This window comes from Pituophis catenifer, unplaced genomic scaffold (assembly GCF_029215685.1).
Source record: "Pituophis catenifer annectens isolate HBS135680 unplaced genomic scaffold, rPitCat1.0.hap2 SCAF_10, whole genome shotgun sequence".
NCBI lineage: Eukaryota > Metazoa > Chordata > Lepidosauria > Squamata > Colubridae > Pituophis > Pituophis catenifer.
The window spans coordinates 13,928,307-13,945,259 of NW_027256890.1; the positions used below are offsets into that span (position 1 = coordinate 13,928,307).

General features: G+C 46.7%; 1 protein-coding gene across 3 annotated transcripts; it reads left to right on the plus strand.

Moving 5' to 3' along the window:
* Nucleotides 1-981: 981 nt before the first annotated feature.
* Nucleotides 982-11,108, plus strand: TCN2 (transcobalamin 2). Of its 3 annotated transcripts, none has more exons than XM_070950601.1 (10): nucleotides 982-1,116; nucleotides 2,517-2,720; nucleotides 3,266-3,455; nucleotides 4,479-4,648; nucleotides 5,239-5,400; nucleotides 6,228-6,403; nucleotides 7,127-7,307; nucleotides 8,407-8,593; nucleotides 9,666-9,787; nucleotides 10,350-11,108. In XM_070950601.1, exons 2-10 carry the CDS (start codon nucleotides 2,648-2,650, stop codon nucleotides 10,409-10,411), a joined length of 1,323 nt encoding a protein of 440 aa, XP_070806702.1. In that variant the 5' UTR covers nucleotides 982-1,116; nucleotides 2,517-2,647; the 3' UTR covers nucleotides 10,412-11,108. The 3 variants fall into 3 exon arrangements, with proteins under 3 accessions (XP_070806702.1, XP_070806704.1, XP_070806705.1); XM_070950603.1 differs by having other exon boundaries at nucleotides 4,482-4,648; XM_070950604.1 differs by having other exon boundaries at nucleotides 3,278-3,455.
* Nucleotides 11,109-16,953: the final 5,845 nt, after the last annotated feature.

Consider the following 16,953-nt stretch of genomic DNA (forward strand, 5'->3'; position numbering starts at 1 on the left):
GAGGAAAGGAAAGGAAAAGGAGAAAGAAAAGAAAAAGAATAGAAGAAGAAAGAAAGAAAGAAAGAAAGAAAGAAAGAAAGAAAGAAAGAAAGAAAGAAAGAAAGAAAGAAAGAAAGAAAGAAAGAAAGAAAGAAAGAAAGAAAGAAAGAAAGAAGTGTGATGGGGATTCTGAGAAATATATTTCATAAATGGAGAAATAAGATGATTAATTAATGTTACGCTAAGTAACTAGGAATTAAAGGGCAGATGGCGATATTTTTCATATATTATGTATTAAGAAGAGATTAAGATAAGATTAAAAAAAATAGGGAAAAAGAAAATTATGGCTGAAAACCGAAATAGGTAAATTGTATTTGGAAAAAAACAAAGGAATATTGGAATGGATGATAAAATTCAATATATAACTATGTTATAAGATGCATAAGATATGACCTGGTCAACGTTCTCTTCATAAAATATGTATGTAAAAGAAAAATTAAATAAAACTTGTTTTTTTTAAAAAAAAAAACTGGTCTCACAAATGTATCCACAATGAGTTTCCCAACATTAAAGCTACACTCTGACTTGATCATTTAATCACATTCAGGAGTTGTAATGGACATCATCACAAAAACCTTTGTTAAAACAAACAAACAAACAAAACCCTATTTTAAAAGTGACTTTGGTTCAGTGGCAATTGAGATTCTAGCTTTAAAAAAAGGAATCCCAATACTGTAGGCACAGATCCTTCTATGCCTGCAGCTTTTGTTCCTTCCCTGATAAGAAATCTTAACCATCCTCGATGTATTTCAATGCTGTTATCTGTTTCAGATTATTATTAGAGGATATATTTTTTTTCTCGGTCTAACACAACTTGTCCTACACACTTGTCCTCTGCCCCGCCTTCCAGATCTCTGCTCTGGTCTCTCAACTTTCTTTTTTTGTTTAAAGCCACTTCCTGCAAAAACAAAAAAACAGCTGACTTCAGCAGCTGGGAGGGGAAAGCAGAGATCGTATGACAAAGGATAAACAAGAAATCGTGGGAAAAGTGAATCTCCCACAACTCAGTTTCTGGCTACTCATGAGAATTCGAAAGAAGACCCCACTAGGATAGAATCAACGGCCAGTACAATTAAGGTAAGAGGCATCAAGGAAGCCCCTGTCATTCAAAACATTGAAGTTTTACCCAACCTGGTGCCCTTCAGGCATTGTGAGGCTAGAGGGGGAGATTTCCCCAAGAAGCATGAAAAGAGCCAGATCTGAAGACGGCTGTGTTATCAATCTGCCTGTCTTTTTTTTTTTTAAAAAAAATGCAAAATTCGGCCCCATTGGATTCAGTCGGGACTTATTTCTGGAGAAACAACATTGCCTTTCTCCGGTGAGGAAACAGATCGAAGAGGAAGTATGAGACAGTCTCAGTTTTTAAGTTTCTCTCTTGCTACCGGTCGGGTTGTCTCTCGATTCAACAAACTTGCAAACTAGCCAAACATTTGAAAACGACGGGCTGAAAAAAATCACTCCTTAGGGAGGGTGTTATAGGGAGAGCCTGCTGAATAAACTCTGTTCTGGTTAACCATGTAGAGAGAAGATTATCTCGCAGAATAACTTTCAGCAAAAGAAGATGTCAGAAAGATGTGGAGACTCTGGAAAGAGTGCGGAGAAGAGCAACAAAGAGGATTAAGGAACGGGAGGCTAAAACATATGAAGAACGGTTGCAGGAACTGGGTATGTCTAGTTTAATGAAAAGAAGGACTAGGGGAGACATGATAGCAGTCCTCCAATATCTCAGGGGCTGCCCCAAAGAAGAGGGAGTCAAGCTATTCTCCAAAGCACCTGAAGGCAGGACAAGAAGCAACGGGTGGAAACTCATCAAGGAGAGAAGCAACCTAGAACTAAGGAGAAATTTCCTGACAGTGAGAACAATTAATCAGTGGAACAACTTGCCTCCAGAAGTGGTGCTTTGAAAAATTGCTTGACCCCCTCTTTTTTGGGGCAGCCCCTGAGATATTGGAAGACTGCTATCATGTCTCCCCTAGTCCTTCTTTTCATTAAACTAGACACACCCAGTTCCTGCAACCGTTCTTCATATGTTTTATCCTCCAGTCCCCTAATCATCTTTGTTGCTCTTCTCTGCACTCTTTCTAGAGTCTCCACATCTTTTTTACATCGTGACGACCAAAACTGAATGCAATATTCCAAGTGTGACCTTACTAAGGCATTATAAAGTGGTCTTAACACTTCACGTGATCTTGATTCTATCCCTCTGTTTATGCAGCCTAGAACTGTGTTGGCTTTTTTGGGCAGCTGCTGCACACGGCTGGCTCCTATTTACAGTAAATGATGAAATATGGGAAGATATGGGAAGCTCCCGGTCTCCCACTGCAGCCTCTCGCCGACTCCATCCGGTTCCATAAACCGGCCTTCCTCATCCTGAGCCAAGAGATCGAAATGTGATACAGGATGCCAAAGTCCCCTTCCAGTCTCTCCCGTCGCTGTTTTTCTTCCGACTCAGCCAAAGTCCTTTTCTCTTTTGTAAGATTCAGCCGTTGCTCCGGAGAGGATGCCGTGACCCGGATCGGTCCTTACGGTGATCAGTGATCTGGGATTCCTGAAGAGAAAGCTTTTTTGGGACAGTCCACGCCATTTTCCTGCCGTGGTCTCTGTCGGGATGGGCTTTCCATGGCTCCAACTTCCCTTCCTTTTCCTCTTCCACCTCCTGTTTACGTCAGTCCAGCTGTGCCGTAAGTCTCTTTGTCTTTATGATTAAGATTGTCAGGAAGTGCCAAAACTGGAAAGCAGAAAAAATTCCTACGAAGGGAGAGGTAAGTAAGAAAATATTAGAATGTGCAGAAATGAGTAGATTAATCTTAGCAATTAAGGGGAAGGAAGAATCGGAGGATTACAACGTATGGGGACAATTTTGGGCCAATGGCTGGAGACTGAATATAGACAATAGGCAATGTAAAAGTAAGAAATATGGGGAAAATATGTTGTAATGCATTCAATTTAAATGTAAGAGGAAAGATAAATATGTATTAAGAAAATGATGATAAATGTAGAATATGATGATATGATATCAGACCTCCTGATTGTGAGGTGAGAGCTCCCCTTCTAGGCACCACTCTAATGTTTCTTTCTTTCTTTCTTTCTTTCTTTCTTTCTTTCTTTCTTTCTTTCTTTCTTTCTTTCTTTCTTTCCTTCCTTTCTTTCTTTCTTTCTTTCTTTCTTTCTTTCTTTCTTTCTTTCTTTCTTTCTTTCTTTCTTTCTTTCTTTCTTTCTCTGGAAGAAATCCCTGCAGAAAACCTCCAGCTCATCCAGTCCCTGAATTCGGAGCTCCTAAAGGTAGCGGGCGATGGGTCCCAGGAGCCAGACCCCAGCCTCTATTTGGCCCTTCGACTTTCCAACCAGCATAATTTGGAGAAGGAAAGGGAGTATCTCAACCGACTGTCGGATGTCTTTCAGCCTCAAAGCAGCCGGTAGGTGCAGCCTAATCGCAACCCAGAAATTTGTCTTGAAAAATTCTTCCAAACAAAGAAGAAAAAATGCCTTAGAAATTCTTGATGGAAATGTAGAATTCCTGCACGGGCGTATTTATTATTTACAGAGAGTCCTCGATTTACGGCAGTTTGTATAGTGACCACTCAAAGTTACAAAGTTCCATTCCATTCTACCCTACTCTACTCTACTCTATTCTCCTTCCTTCTTTCCTCTTCCTCCTCTTCCTCCTCTTCCTCCTCTTCTACTCTCTTCTCTTCTCTTCTCTTCTCTTCTCTTCTCTTCTCTTCTCTTCTCTTCTCTTCTCTCCTCTCCTCTCCTCTCCTCTCCTCTCCTCTCCTCTCCTATCCTATCCTATCCTATCCTATCCTATCCTCTTTCCTCTTCCTTCTATTCTATTCTATTCTATTCTATTCTATTCTATTCTATTCTATTCTATTCTATTCTATTCTATTCTATTCTATTCTATTCTACTCTACTCTACTCTACTCTACCCTACCCTACCCTACCCTACCCTACCCTACCCTACCCTACCCTACCCTACCCTACCCTATCCTATCCTATCCTATCCTATCCTATCCTATCCTATCCTATCTTATTCTTCTTCCTTCTTACATTCTATTCTATTCTATTCTATTCTATTCTATTCTATTCTACTCTACTCTACTCTACTCTACTCTACTCTACTCTACCCTACCCTACCCTACCCTACCCTACCCTACCCTACCCTACCCTACCCTACCCTATCCTATCCTATCCTATCCTATCCTATCCTATCTTATTCTCCTTCCTTCTTACATTCTATTCTATTCTATTCTATTCTATTCTATTCTATTCTATTCTATTCTATTCTATTCTATTCTATTCTATTCTATTCTACTCTACTCTACTCTACTCTACTCTACTCTACTCTACTCTACTCTACTCTACTCTAATATATTAACCCTGCAGAATCCCTCCCAGCCCACAGAGAAAGAATTTAATGATCCGGTTTCTTGTCTTAGCAGCTCCAGGATCCCTTCCGATCCCAGCCACCGGAAAAAAACTGGGACAGGAGAGCTGGCTTTGTACCTCCTCGCTCTGCGGGCTGCTTGTCAGAACATGGACACCCCAGAGAGGAACCGAGCGGTGACTCAGCTGAAGCTTCTCTTGAATAGAGAAATGAAGCACATCGGTGAGAACGGGGTCAGCCCGAAGAATTCCCAATCACGGTTATTTCAGAGGGTTTTCTCCCACTAGGATAACAGTGTTCATCCGAGATCGTAAAATTAGAAACGACCAATTTTGAACTTGGTGCCCCCAATCCTGGCCAAATGCTTCTTGTCCTGCCTTCAGGTGCTTTGGAGAATAGCTTGACTCCCTCTTCTTTGGGGCAGCCCCTGAGATATTGGTAGACTGTCTCCCCTAGTCCTTCTTTTCATTAAACTAAACATACCCAGTTCCTGCAATCGTTCTTTGTATGTTTTAGCCCCCAGTCCCCTAATCCTCTTTGTTGCTCTTCTCTGCACTCTTTCTAGAGTCTCCGCATCTTTTTTTACATCGTGGCGACCAAAACTGGATGCCTTATTCCAAGTGTGCCCTTATTACCAAGGCTTTATAAAGTGGTATTCACACTTCACGTGATCTTGATTCTAATCCCTCTGTTGATGCAGCCTAGAACTGTGTTGGCTTTTTTGGGCAGCTGCTGCACACGGCTGGCTCCTATCGAAATGGTTGAGGACGGAAGGATTTCATTGTTCAGGAAGCATCTTTCTCTACACCTAGGGCACAAGGAGAAAGGTTACCCCATCACCAACTATTTCCAGTACAGCTTGGGGATCCTGGCTTTGTGCGTTCATAACAAGAGGACCGATCCGGAGGTGATCCGGAAGCTGCTGTCGGCTGAACACCATGACAGATTTAATCACCACCAGACACTCTCTGTAGGTAAGATCAGCCTGGCCCAAATCTTCCAGGTGAAGGTGCTTTTTTTTTTTAGCCTTTTGGCCAAATTTTCTCTCACTTAAGGACCGTGTGACTGGCTTAACAACCGCAGCGATTTGCTTAGCCATTGTTTAATTTATTGTCATTGCACCCAGTACAATGAAATTAAATGCCATCTTCAGTGAACATTATACATAAAATAAAATAAAACAAAACAAGAACACCCCTCCTTCATGTTCTATGCAATTGAATTGAAAACCTCTGATATTGCACTTCTACTATACAGTAAAATTCAATATATAGTTACCGCTCTGGGATAGAAGCTGTTTTTCAGCCTATTGTCCTTGTTTTTCTTGTCCTGTACCGGCTGCCAGATGGTAATAGTTCAAAAAAAAAAAAAAAAAAAAAAGGGTACCCAGGATGAGATGGATCTTTTAAGAATGTTTTGAACTTCCTTAAGGCAGTGGGAGCTATAAAGTTTTTCCAAGGAGGGGTGTGGCAAGGAAGGTGTTAAAATGGTGCAAAAGTCACTGTCTCGGTTAACAACGGAAACGTTGGGCTCAGTTGCGGTCGTAAGTCAAAGTCTATCTGAATGAATTGAGTCCAGCTGTGGCTGGAAAGAAACAAGGTTTTCTTAAATGAGCTACAGATTGATTGATTTGTTGGGATGCCCGGAGCTGTTAACCCTGGTTCACAATTTGTGTTCCAACAATGTGTCTCCTCTGTAGTCATCTCCTCCCAGTTGGGTGGGATTCATTGAAGGGCCTCTGGGGCCGAACTGACAGTCTTGGGACCTCACCCCATCCTTCTTTTCCTCTCCTTCACTCAAGACACGGAAGCCATGGCCGGCTTGGCTTTTATCTGCTTGGAACAAACCCCCGGATACCCCCACAATCTCCAGGTCAGCGTAAGCAGGGCTGTGAAACGAGCAAAAGCAAAGATCCTGGAAGCTCGGACTCAAGATGGGGTTTATGGGAACATCTACAGCACCCCGCTGGCGGTGCAGGTGAGGAGAGGGTGGGGTGTCCTGTCCCTGGCATTGTCTTCCTTGATGGTAGGGGGATTTCTTTTGGGGTGCAGGTCATTTATTCACGATTAATGGCATACAAGAGGGTGAGCGATGTGGTAGCCTAGAGGTGAAGATGCTTTGCCTCCCGCTCGGAAGGTTGAGAGATCAATCCCAGGCAGCAACAGATGTTTCTCTATCAAGGTGGAAAGAGAAAATATTTGCTGTGAACCCCGCGTAGGCATCAGGAAGGGCATCCGGCCAGTAAATGCTCAGCTCCGTTTAGTCTCCCGATTCCACCCTGAATCAAGGAATTGGAGGGATTACCAAAAAAATGACATATAAGGGGGCGCGATGGCTCAGCTGTTAAAGACACCGAGCCTATCAGCAGGAAAGCTGACACCCTGGGTTCAAGACACGATGAGCTCTTGTTCCTGCCCCAGCTTTTGCCCACCTAGCAGTTCGAAAGCATGCAAAATGTGAGTAGATAAATAGGTACCACCGGGTTGGGAAGGTATCCACGTTCCTTGATATAGTCATGCCGGCCACATGACCACAGAAGCGTCTTTCGGACGATGCTGGCTCCCGTGACTAAGAAACGGGGCTGAACACCGCCCCCTAGAGTCAGACACAACTGAACTTTTACTTTAATGACCTATAGAGGGCGCTTTCTTCTCTAATCTTGGGTGAACTTGTTTAGCTTTGCCATTTGTTTTCCGTTAGTTTTTGAGCGCTGTCGGAATGAGGCAGAACCAACAGGAGTTCTCCAGCGGCATGGAGGCCCTGAGGCAGAGCCTGGAACAGGGAGACTTTCAAAACAACCTGATCCGGTCACAGCTGCTGCCTGCCTTGTATTGCAAGAGTTACCTGGATGTTGCCAGCATGACGTGCCAAACTCAAACAGGTAAGGGAGAGAGAGAAGGGAGGGCACCGAAGCTGACTTTGGCTGAAGGGGAAGCGCGACTGATTAGAACAAGGGCATCCAGGAGTGGCCTTCAAAAATTTTAGCAAGGGGTTCTCTACCTGGTTGCTGGGTGGGTGTGGCCATGGTGGGCGTGGCCTAGTCGGCCTCCTGCACCATAGTGGGAAGGAGGGATTTGCCCTCCCTAGGCTCCAGAGGCTTTTATTGAACCTCCGGGAGGGTGAAAACGGCCTCCCCAGGCACCGGAGGCCCTTCCCGAACTTCTGGTAGGCCTGTTTTTCACCCTCCTCGAGCCTCCGCGCGCGCCCTGCACTTACCTGCATCCAAAACAGGCCATGTGGGGACTCCTGGGAGGGGAGGGGAGGGGTGGGCGGGGCCAGCCAGGAGTGGGATTTGGGGGTTCTCCGAACTGTACAGAATCTTAGCTAGAGATTCTCCCAAACCGCTACGAACCCCCAGCAGCCCACTCCTGAATCCCTTTCATTCACAGTCAGCAAGGCCTGTCCAAACAGTTTTTCAAAGGAATATTTATCAACACAGTCCTTATCTCGCTTGGCAAGCTGCCACGTAATGAGTTTCCAAACGCAGGGCAAGGCCAAACTTGGCACAGAGTCTCTCAAGAGTCACGGAACGAACGGATTGTTTCCTGCAAAAGCCCACTCCCTGTTCGCTCCTCTTTTGTTTCCTAGGGGAGGGGGCAAATCTCCTCCAAGGTGTGGCTTTACTCCCAAGTCGGCCCTGATTTCTGAGTTGTTCTTGTCTTCTGGCAGCTCTGTGCATGCACAAACTGGGAACAGGCTCCAGCTATTCCTCTGCCTCACTGCCATCTAGCTTCTTCTCTGCCTCCAACGCAAAACCCTCGTCCGAGCTTTCTCCAGCCCCCAGGACTGGCCCATGTTCCTCCCCAACCTCCTCACTGTCCAACTCTGCTGCCAGCTCCGTTGGCCACCGGCGGGCCACAACAGCTGGCTGGGGAATTCTGGGAGTTGAAGTCCACCCATCTTAAATTGCCTAAGGTTGGGACACACTGTTCTAACCAGGAAATCGTTTCTGATTCTTCTTCTTCTTCTTTTCTTCACAGAAAGTTCAGTCCCTGATCTTTCCCTGCCGAAACCTCAGGGGATCGATCCGACACGGAATATTTCTATCCGGCTAGAAGCAAGGAAGGCCTCTCAGTTACTGTACCAGCATGTCGTGGTGGTTCCTCGGGGATCGTCTCTTCTGGAGGTCCTGGAAGCTGCAGCCAAAGACATTCAGCAGCCTTTGAGGTCAGCGCCTCGTTCTCAGGTTTCGGGTGGGCAAGGGGAATTGGCTAGAGGACGGGGTGGGAAGATGGCTGCTTTGGGACCTGGGTGATTGGCCCAGAGTCACCCAGCTGGCTTTCAGGTCAAAGGTGGAACTAGAACTCACGGTCTCCTAGTGATTGGCCCAAAGTCACCCAGTCACTTTCATGCCTAAGGCGGGACTAGAACTCACGGTCTCCTAGTGATTGGCCCAAAGTCACCCAGTCACTTTCATGCCTAAGGCGGGACTAGAACTCACGGTCTCCTAGTGATTGGCCCAAAGTCACCCAGTCACTTTCAGGCCTAAGGCGGGACTAGAACTCACGGTCTCCTAGTGATTGGCCCAAAGTCACCCAGTCACTTTCAGGCCTAAGGCGGGACTAGAACTCACGGTCTCCTAGTGATTGGCCCAAAGTCACCCAGTCACTTTCATGCCTAAGGCGGGACTAGAACTCACGGTCTCCTAGTGATTGGCCCAAAGTCACCCAGTCACTTTCATGCCTAAGGCGGGACTAGAACTCACGGTCTCGTAGTGATTGGCCCAGAGTCACCCAGCTGGCTTTCACGCCAAAGGTGAGACTAGAACTCACAGCCTCCTGGTTTCTAGGCTAGCGTCTTCACCACTAGACGAAACACTCAACCAGTAGATAAAATAATAGACTTTTGTTGGTTTCCTAGTCCGGTCTACCTCAAAGGGCTAACAGGCAGCTTTCCTGATTTGGCCAGATGGCAGGTCCAGAAGCCCAGATCCTTTTGGAGAGTCCCGGATTCCAGAAATCCTCGGAACTGGGGTGACCTGATGGGCAGACTTTGGATTAGCAGCATTCCCAGAGTCCCCTTTTTTCTCTCATCAGGAGAAGAGCAGAGCCGGAATAAAAATTAATCAATGAATTTAACTAATCCAATTCTTAGAAGATTTGGGCATCTTCATAATTCGGATCGTCTCGTTCCTGCAAAAAAAAAAAAAAATTGTCTCGGATGTAGCCTAACGATGCTTTGCCCGGTTTTCTTAGATGCTGGTTCTCTTTTTTTTTGGGGGGGGGGGTGCGTGAAATAGGTATGAGACCCAGAAAACCCTCTCCGGCCCCATGCTGACGGGAGTGATGGGGGAGAAGCCTCAAGAAGGCGAACGGAAGTACTGGAGGCTCCTGAGGCATCCCAACAGCAGTTTGGACCAAGGTGAGGGCTGGATGTTGGATTGGGGGCAGGGGGGTCGTAGGGATGCTGTTTCTGCCCCAGCTACGGACCCCAAAGAACGCAGCACACACAAAGTCCGTTCAAACCTTAGTTTACTAAATAAACCATGTTTTTTTTTACAACAACGGCATTAACAGCCGCCAAGAATTCCAAGAATAATAACTGAAAGCTTACTGTGGTTGGCAGAATGCCCAGAAGCAATTTGCAGGAAGCTGATAAGATAAGACAAGAGGGAGGGGGAGTGGGGGAAGGGGGAGGAGAGGGGGTGGGAGGGAGGCGGGGAGAAAATGTTTGTATCTTTGATAAAACTTTTTAATAAAAAAAAAAAGATAAGACAAGACACAAAGGAGAGTGAACGAAGTTGTTCCCTGCAAATTGTTTCAGTCGGCGTTCCTCCTTAAATAGGCTAAGGGAGTGGCCAATTAGCCCCAAGCTAATTGGTGATCCCCAGATAGCCGGAATATAACTTGGGGCAACCCTACAGATTATCCTGTTTCCTTCCTCCTCATAACAGCAACGAGGTGTCTGCATTTCTGCTCCTCAGGTATCGCCGAATACATCCCACAAGATCAAGAGCATATTATTTTGAAGATGACTTCTTGGTAGAGATGGATCCCACCGCTGGTAGGCCCAGCTGTCTCTTCACAAACGATGGGCATACGTGCGGACTTGTCCTCGGAGAATTGGAGCACGTTCTTTTCCTCCCCTCTTGAGGACTAGGATCTTGGTTGTTGTTTTTTAAACGCCTCTTTTGATTTCAGTCCAAAGTCCAGTGATGGAAGGAAAGAAAGAAAGAAAGAAAGAAAGAAAGAAAGAAAGAAAGAAAGAAAGAAAGAAAGAAAGAAAGAAAGAACAAACACAACAACAAATCATGACCTACAAAATGTAAAATTTTGTTAAAATTGAAAATACAAAGAAGGAGAAATTGGATCTAAATCTGTGGCTAAAGGTTTTATAATTGCTCAAGAGCAAAAATGTCCTTAAACCTGTGGATCAAGCTTGACATCACCCAGGAGATAATTTGGTGTAGTGGTTAGAGCCCGAGGCTGCAAAATTCGCACGAGACCAGTAATCGTGGTCTCAGAAACCAAGTTAATACCCGAAAAATAATGAGTGGATTTGAATGAGATAAAAAAGGAAAGGGACAGAAAATGTGTTTGATTTATCCTGGGAGTTACTCAAAAGAAGTGTTTATAGTACGGGTGGGAATTCCTATAAAAGAAACAGTAAAATAAAACCTTGGATTGTGCAAGAGAATAACCTCTTCCCTGGGAATTTGTAATAGTAATCTAATCATAATCATAATCTGTCTATCGGAAATCTGTTATCATGCTTCTTGTAGATCTTCTCTTCTAAACAGACCCAGAATTTCTCAGCCTCAAGGACTTTAGGAAGTGGGGACTGCAACACCCAGAATTCCCCAGCCAGTTTGGAGTTGAAGTCCCCCCCTCAACTTTGAAGAGAAGGTGTAAGAGAGAGAGAGAGTAACAGACTTCCCAGATGCCAAGAGATATCCTGGGAAAGGGTCTACGTAGTCTATGGTACAACACCAAGCTTTTCGTTTATCGTTCTTTTTATAAGGTGCCGAAATTCAGCTTTATAAATCAGATGGAGGATGGATTGATGGATGGATGGATGGATGCATGGATGGATGGATGGATGGAAGGAAAGGAAGGATGGAAGGAAGGAAGGAAAGGAAGGATAGATACGAAGGATGGATGGAAGGAAGGAAAGGAAGGATGGATCGAAGGAAGGAAGGAAAGATGGATGGATGGAAGGAAGGAGAGATGGATGGAAGGAAGGAAGGAAAGATGGATGGATGGATGGAAGGAAGAAAAGGAAGGAAAGATGGATGGAAGGATGGAAGGAAGGATGGATGGATGGATGGATGGAAAGAAGGAAAGGAAGGATGGATAGAAGGAAGGAAGGAAAGATGAATGGAAGGAAGGAAAGATGAATGGATGGAAGGAAGGAAAGGAAAGATAGATACGAGGATGGATGGAAGGAAGGAAGGAAAGATGGATGGATGGGTGGAAGGAAGGAAAGGAAGGAAAGAAAGATGGATGGATGGATGGAAGGAAGGAAGGAAAGGAAGTATGGATAGAAAGAAGGAAGGAAAGATGAATGGAAGGAAGGAAAGATGAATGGATGGAAGGAAGGAAAGGAAAGATAGATACGAGGATGGATGGAAGGAAGGAAAGGAAGGATGGATGGAAGGAAGGAAGGAAAGATGGATGGATGGGTGGAAGGAAGGAAAGGAAGGAAAGTTGGATGGATGGAAGGAAGGAAGGAAAGGAAGAATGGATAGAAGGAAGGAAGGAAAGATGGATGGAAAGAAGGAAGGAAAGATGGATGGATGGAAGGAAGGAAGGAAAGGAAAGAGATACGAAGGATGGATGGAAGGAATGGATGAAGGAAGGATGGATAGAAGGATGGAAGAAAGGAAGGAAGGAAAGATGGATGGAGGAAAGGAAGGAAGGAAAGATGGATGGAAGGAAGGAAGGAAAGAAAGATGGATGGATGGAAGGAAGAAAGGAAGGAAAGGAAGGATAGATACGAAGGATGAATGGATGGAAGGAAGGAAAGGAAGGATGAATAGAAGGAAGGATGGATGGAAGGAATGGATGAAGGAAGGATGGATAGAAGGAAAGGAAGGATGGGTAGAAGGATGGATGGAAGGAAGGAAGGAAGGATGGATGGATGGATGGAAGGAAGGAAGGAAGGAAAGATGGAAGGAAGGAAGGAAGGAAAGGAAGGATGAATAGAAGGAAGGAAAGGAAGGATGAATAGAAGGAAGGAAGGAAAGATGGATTGAAGGAAGGAAGGAAGGAAAGATGGATGGAAGGAAGGAAGGAAGGAAAGGAAGGATGGATACGAGGGATGGAAGGAAGGAAGGATGGAGGGATGGATAGAAGGAAAGGAAGGATGGATAAAAGGAAGGAAGCAAGGGTGCCTCGCCAGGAGGGTCGCGTTCGGCCGGGACAAAAGGCAGCCCCCGCTGGATTCCTCCTGCGCGCGACTTTGCGCAGCCCACTGTGGGGGCCGCTCTGCGCCGGGGCTCCGCGCGAGGCGGCCAGCAGGGGGCGCGGCCGAGGCGGCCGCCTGGTCCAGCTCCCGCAGCATCCGCGGCCGATGCGCCTTCGGGGAGCGGGAGCCGCGAGCCCATCTCCATCGGGGCAGGGCCGCGGCGGGGCGAGGCGCGTTCTCGCTCCAGCCCACGCGCGCCGGGGCCGCGCCTGCCCAGCCCAGCCGCAGCGCAGGTAAGGGTCACCTTCAGGCATCGCCCTGGCGGGATCACGCGTGTCGGGGACACGGGTGGGAGTGGAGAGGGGGGGGGGAAGAGTTTTGGCCCGGAGAGGCCGGGAGGGGAGCAGCCCCACCGCCCGCCAGTCCCGTTCCCACGCAGGAGCCGTGGAGATCTGCGCTCCGGGGTTCCTGCAGGGATGCGCGCGGGGGGGGGGGGGGGGGCTGGAGGGAGCAGCCCCGCATGGAGTAAAGCTAAGGTGGAAGGGGAAAGAGCCCTCCCCGTCCTCCTCCTCCTCCTCTCCGCAAACCCCACTCCCTTCTAGCCCTGATGATGTAACCTAGTTGGGTGATGAAAGGTCTTCAGGAAAACAGCCCAGCTCAGAGAGCACCAAGGACCCCAAAGTCCTCTTCCTCCTTCTCCTAATCCTCCTCCTCCTCTCTGCAAACCCCACTCCCTTCTAGCACTGATGATGTAACCTAGTTGGGTGATAAAACGTCTTCAGGAAAACAGCCCAGGTCAGAGAGCACCAAGTACCCCAAAGTCCTTTTCTTCCTTCTCCTCCTCCTCCACCATCTATTTCTCCCCACTGGAGTAGATCGAAAACCACCACCTCCGAAAGGTAAAAGCAACTTGCCACCTCTCATAAAAACCAACCCTCCTAGAATGAGAGAAGGCCCGAAGCGAAGGGTTGGGTTGCTAAGGCAGCATAACTCAACCTTAGGGACTTTCAAATCTAGGGGGATTCTGGGAAGGAAAGCCTAAAAATTTGCCGAGGTTGGTTGGGTTGGGTGGGGTTGGACTAGATGACCTCCAAGGTCCCTTCGAACTCTGCTAATGTGCAATCAAACTGCTGGGCTGAATAAAGACTGAGTAGCTGTGGTGAGAAGACGCTCCCCAAGAATTGGGAAAAGAACGAATTGGGCTCGGAACAAATCCTTGCAAAAGGGAGAGTGAGTTTGCAGGGCATAGGCAAACAATTTGGGTCAGACATTAACCAGGAATTATTTATTGTATTTATTTATTTATTTATTGGTTCGATTTATATGCCGCCCTTTTCTGGAGACTCAGGGTGGCTTACAGTGCGTTAAGCAATAGCCTTCATATTTTTTGTATATACCTGCTTAGTAGGGCTTTCGGGCCCCCCCAAGCGGTGTTCTTTTTTATACAAAGTCAGCTTATTGCCCCCACCATCCGGTCCTCATTTTACCTACCTCGAAAGGATGGAAGGCTGAGTCAACCTTGAGCCTGGTGAGATTCGAACTCGCAGTAATTGCAGGCAGCTGGTGTTACTTAACAGTGCTTTAGTCTGCTGCGCTACCAAGGCTCTTAACAGTTAACCGTTAAAATGCCCCGGGCAGGCTCAGAAACTGACGGACAGTTTGCATCTGGGTTACCAGCGCTGGAGGCATCTTCAAAAGTAACTTTTTGTCGGAAAAAACCCGGGGAGTTAATCAGGAGGAGTCCATGTTGTTTATTTACAAAATGCCTTTTTGGGGGGCTCAGCAGCCCCCTGGAGAAGTGAATAGCACAGGCCCTGAGCTCACAAAACGCGGCAACTCTTCCAAAAGTTAGACAAACGGAGGGGAAGGGAATAAAGTAGACATAGACATAGAATTGGGACCTTGGAGGTCATCTAGCTCAACCCTCTTGCTGGAGCAGGAGAGCAAACGGAGGCGAATGAGTGGATGAGATATAAGGCATATGATAAAATGTACATTTCCTTCTCTCTCTCTCTCTCTTTTTTTAAAATCAAGCTTTTTAACTGAAGAAAATTGTACCCATCTAACTTTCCGGGGAAGGGAGTTCCCCAGGCTAAATAAAAACAGTAATTTAAGTATTAAAGGATGCTATGATTCAGCGTGCCTGGTTTGGGGATTGGTGACCTTCTCGCCTTCCGACATAACATGATTCCAGATAAGGTTGCTTTTCTACGCTCAGCCTCCTGGGATCCATTTTCCAGGGACCAGGGCAAACCAGAAATGCAGAAAATCCGCTCCCCGGCAATTTTGCATTGCTGATTTCTGGCTCCCTTGCAAGACAATGCCAGAAGGGCAAGGGAAGTGTTTGTTGTGTGTGTTTGTGTGTGTATGGAAGAAGTTGTGAGGAAGTTGTGAAGCAAAAGTTATGGGCATAAGCTTGTCAGTGACTCACCAGGGGCAACTTCCTGGCAGCTGTTGTGTTAAATGAAAGAAGTAATCAGCTCCATCTCTTTGTATGGCTGATTATTTCATTTCTTTTTTTTTCTTCGCAAAATGGGATTAGCTGCCCTAACAATACTTTGCAAGCAAGAATCTCTCCTGCAGAGGGGAAGGGGGGAAAAAGTCAGCTTTTCCCCCCAGAGTTTTGAGTTTTCTTGCTGGGTTCAGACACGTCACCTCCTCCTCCTCGCTTGTCCATCTCCATGTAGAGCTGAGGTCTTTCGAGGGGAGGGGAGCTGCAGAAGGTCCTGAGCTGCTCCTCTCTTGGAGGACCCCTCAAGCAGGAGGCAGAGGGTGGGCCTTCCAGGAGTTGAGACAGCCTCTCCAGACAAGGGGCCCGTCCTAGGCTCCTGAAGCACCTGGCCGAATTTGGTCTCACCGCCTGGAACACCCAGGTGGCTTCTCTGGAATTGCTGGAGCCAGAATTGGCAAAGAGGACGCCCATCCAGAGAACTTGAGCAAAGCAGGGACCCAAGGAGGACCTTCTCACTTCCTTTGCAAAGGTGGGAAATCTCTCCTTTCCTCCTGCTGCTCTGTGAGGTCCCTTCCTTCCTTCCTTCCTTCCTTCCTTCCTTCCTTCCTTCCTTCCTTCCTTCCTTCCTTCCTTTTCCCTTTCTCTTTAGCCCCCTCCCTCCCTCCCTTTTCCTTTTCCCTTTCTCATGCTCCTCTTTTCCTTCCATCCTTCCTTCTTTCCTTCCCTCCCTCCCTCCTTCCTTCCTTTTCCCTTTCTCATGTTCCTCTTTTTCCTTCCTTCCTTCCTTCTTCTTCCTCCCTCCCTCCCTCTTCCCTTTCTCATGCTCCTCTTTTCCTTCCCTCCCCCTTTCCCTCTCCTTTTCCTTCTCTCCCTATCTTCGTTCCTTCCTTTCCTCCCTTCCTATTTCTTTTCCTCCCTCCCTCCCTCACTGTTTCTTTCCCTCCCTCCTCTTTCCCTCCTTCCCTTCCTTCCTTCATCCCACCCTCCCTCCCTTCCTTTTCCTTCTCATGCTCCTCTTTTCCTTCCTTCCTTCCTCCCTCCCTCTTTCCCTTTCCTTCTCTCTACCTTCTTCCTTCTCTCCTCCTTCTTCCTTCCTTCCCTCCCTCCCTTCCTCCTCTTTTCCTTCCTTCCTTCCTTCTTCCCTTCCTCCCTCCCTCGATTGCTTGGGATGTTAACTTCCATTTTCCTTTGTGCCGTGTTCCCCATAAATGGCCACCTTCTTGTGATACCTTTTGTCTTCAGACTGTTCCTTTCAAACTTTGCTTAGTGACTTTATTCGCAATTCAAAACCGCGCTCTGTGCAGCGGATCCAAAAGAATCGAGCAGATTCTTGGGCAGCCTCAAAATCCTCTCCCTCTGAAGGTCGGAATAGAGCCAATCAGGTCTTCGGAACCAATGGATCCGATGGAATAATTATCCTTTCAATTTCACTCGGCAGCTGCCCGAATCTGTAAACAGGTTTAATAATGAAACACCTTGTCAATAACATTGGTGATGAAAGCGACGCAGCTTTGAGTGTTGGCTCAAAAGCAAGACTTCTTCAGTTGGATAGAAAAAGTTTCTGGTTGTGTGTGTGTGTGTGTGTGGTGGGGGAGACACTGTTGTGTGGCTTTCTCCTTGCAATAAGTGTGGATGGTGAGAAGGTCCCTCGGTGGCTGCTGGGTTTCTAGGACGACTGGAAGTTCAGGAACATCTTGACTCAGGTTTTCCTTGCCTTTCCCCTCCTCAT

Excerpts from the sequence above, each read along its gene's own strand:
- TCN2 (XM_070950601.1), top strand. The coding sequence starts at position 2,648 with ATGGGCTTTCCATGGCTCCAACTTCCCTTCCTTTTCCTCTTCCACCTC. Across the intron at positions 5,401-6,227 it reads CCACCAGACACTCTCTGTAG|ACACGGAAGCCATGGCCGGC; the intron begins GTAAGATCAGCC and ends CCTTCACTCAAG. Across the intron at positions 9,788-10,349 it reads CAACAGCAGTTTGGACCAAG|GTATCGCCGAATACATCCCA; the intron begins GTGAGGGCTGGA and ends TCTGCTCCTCAG.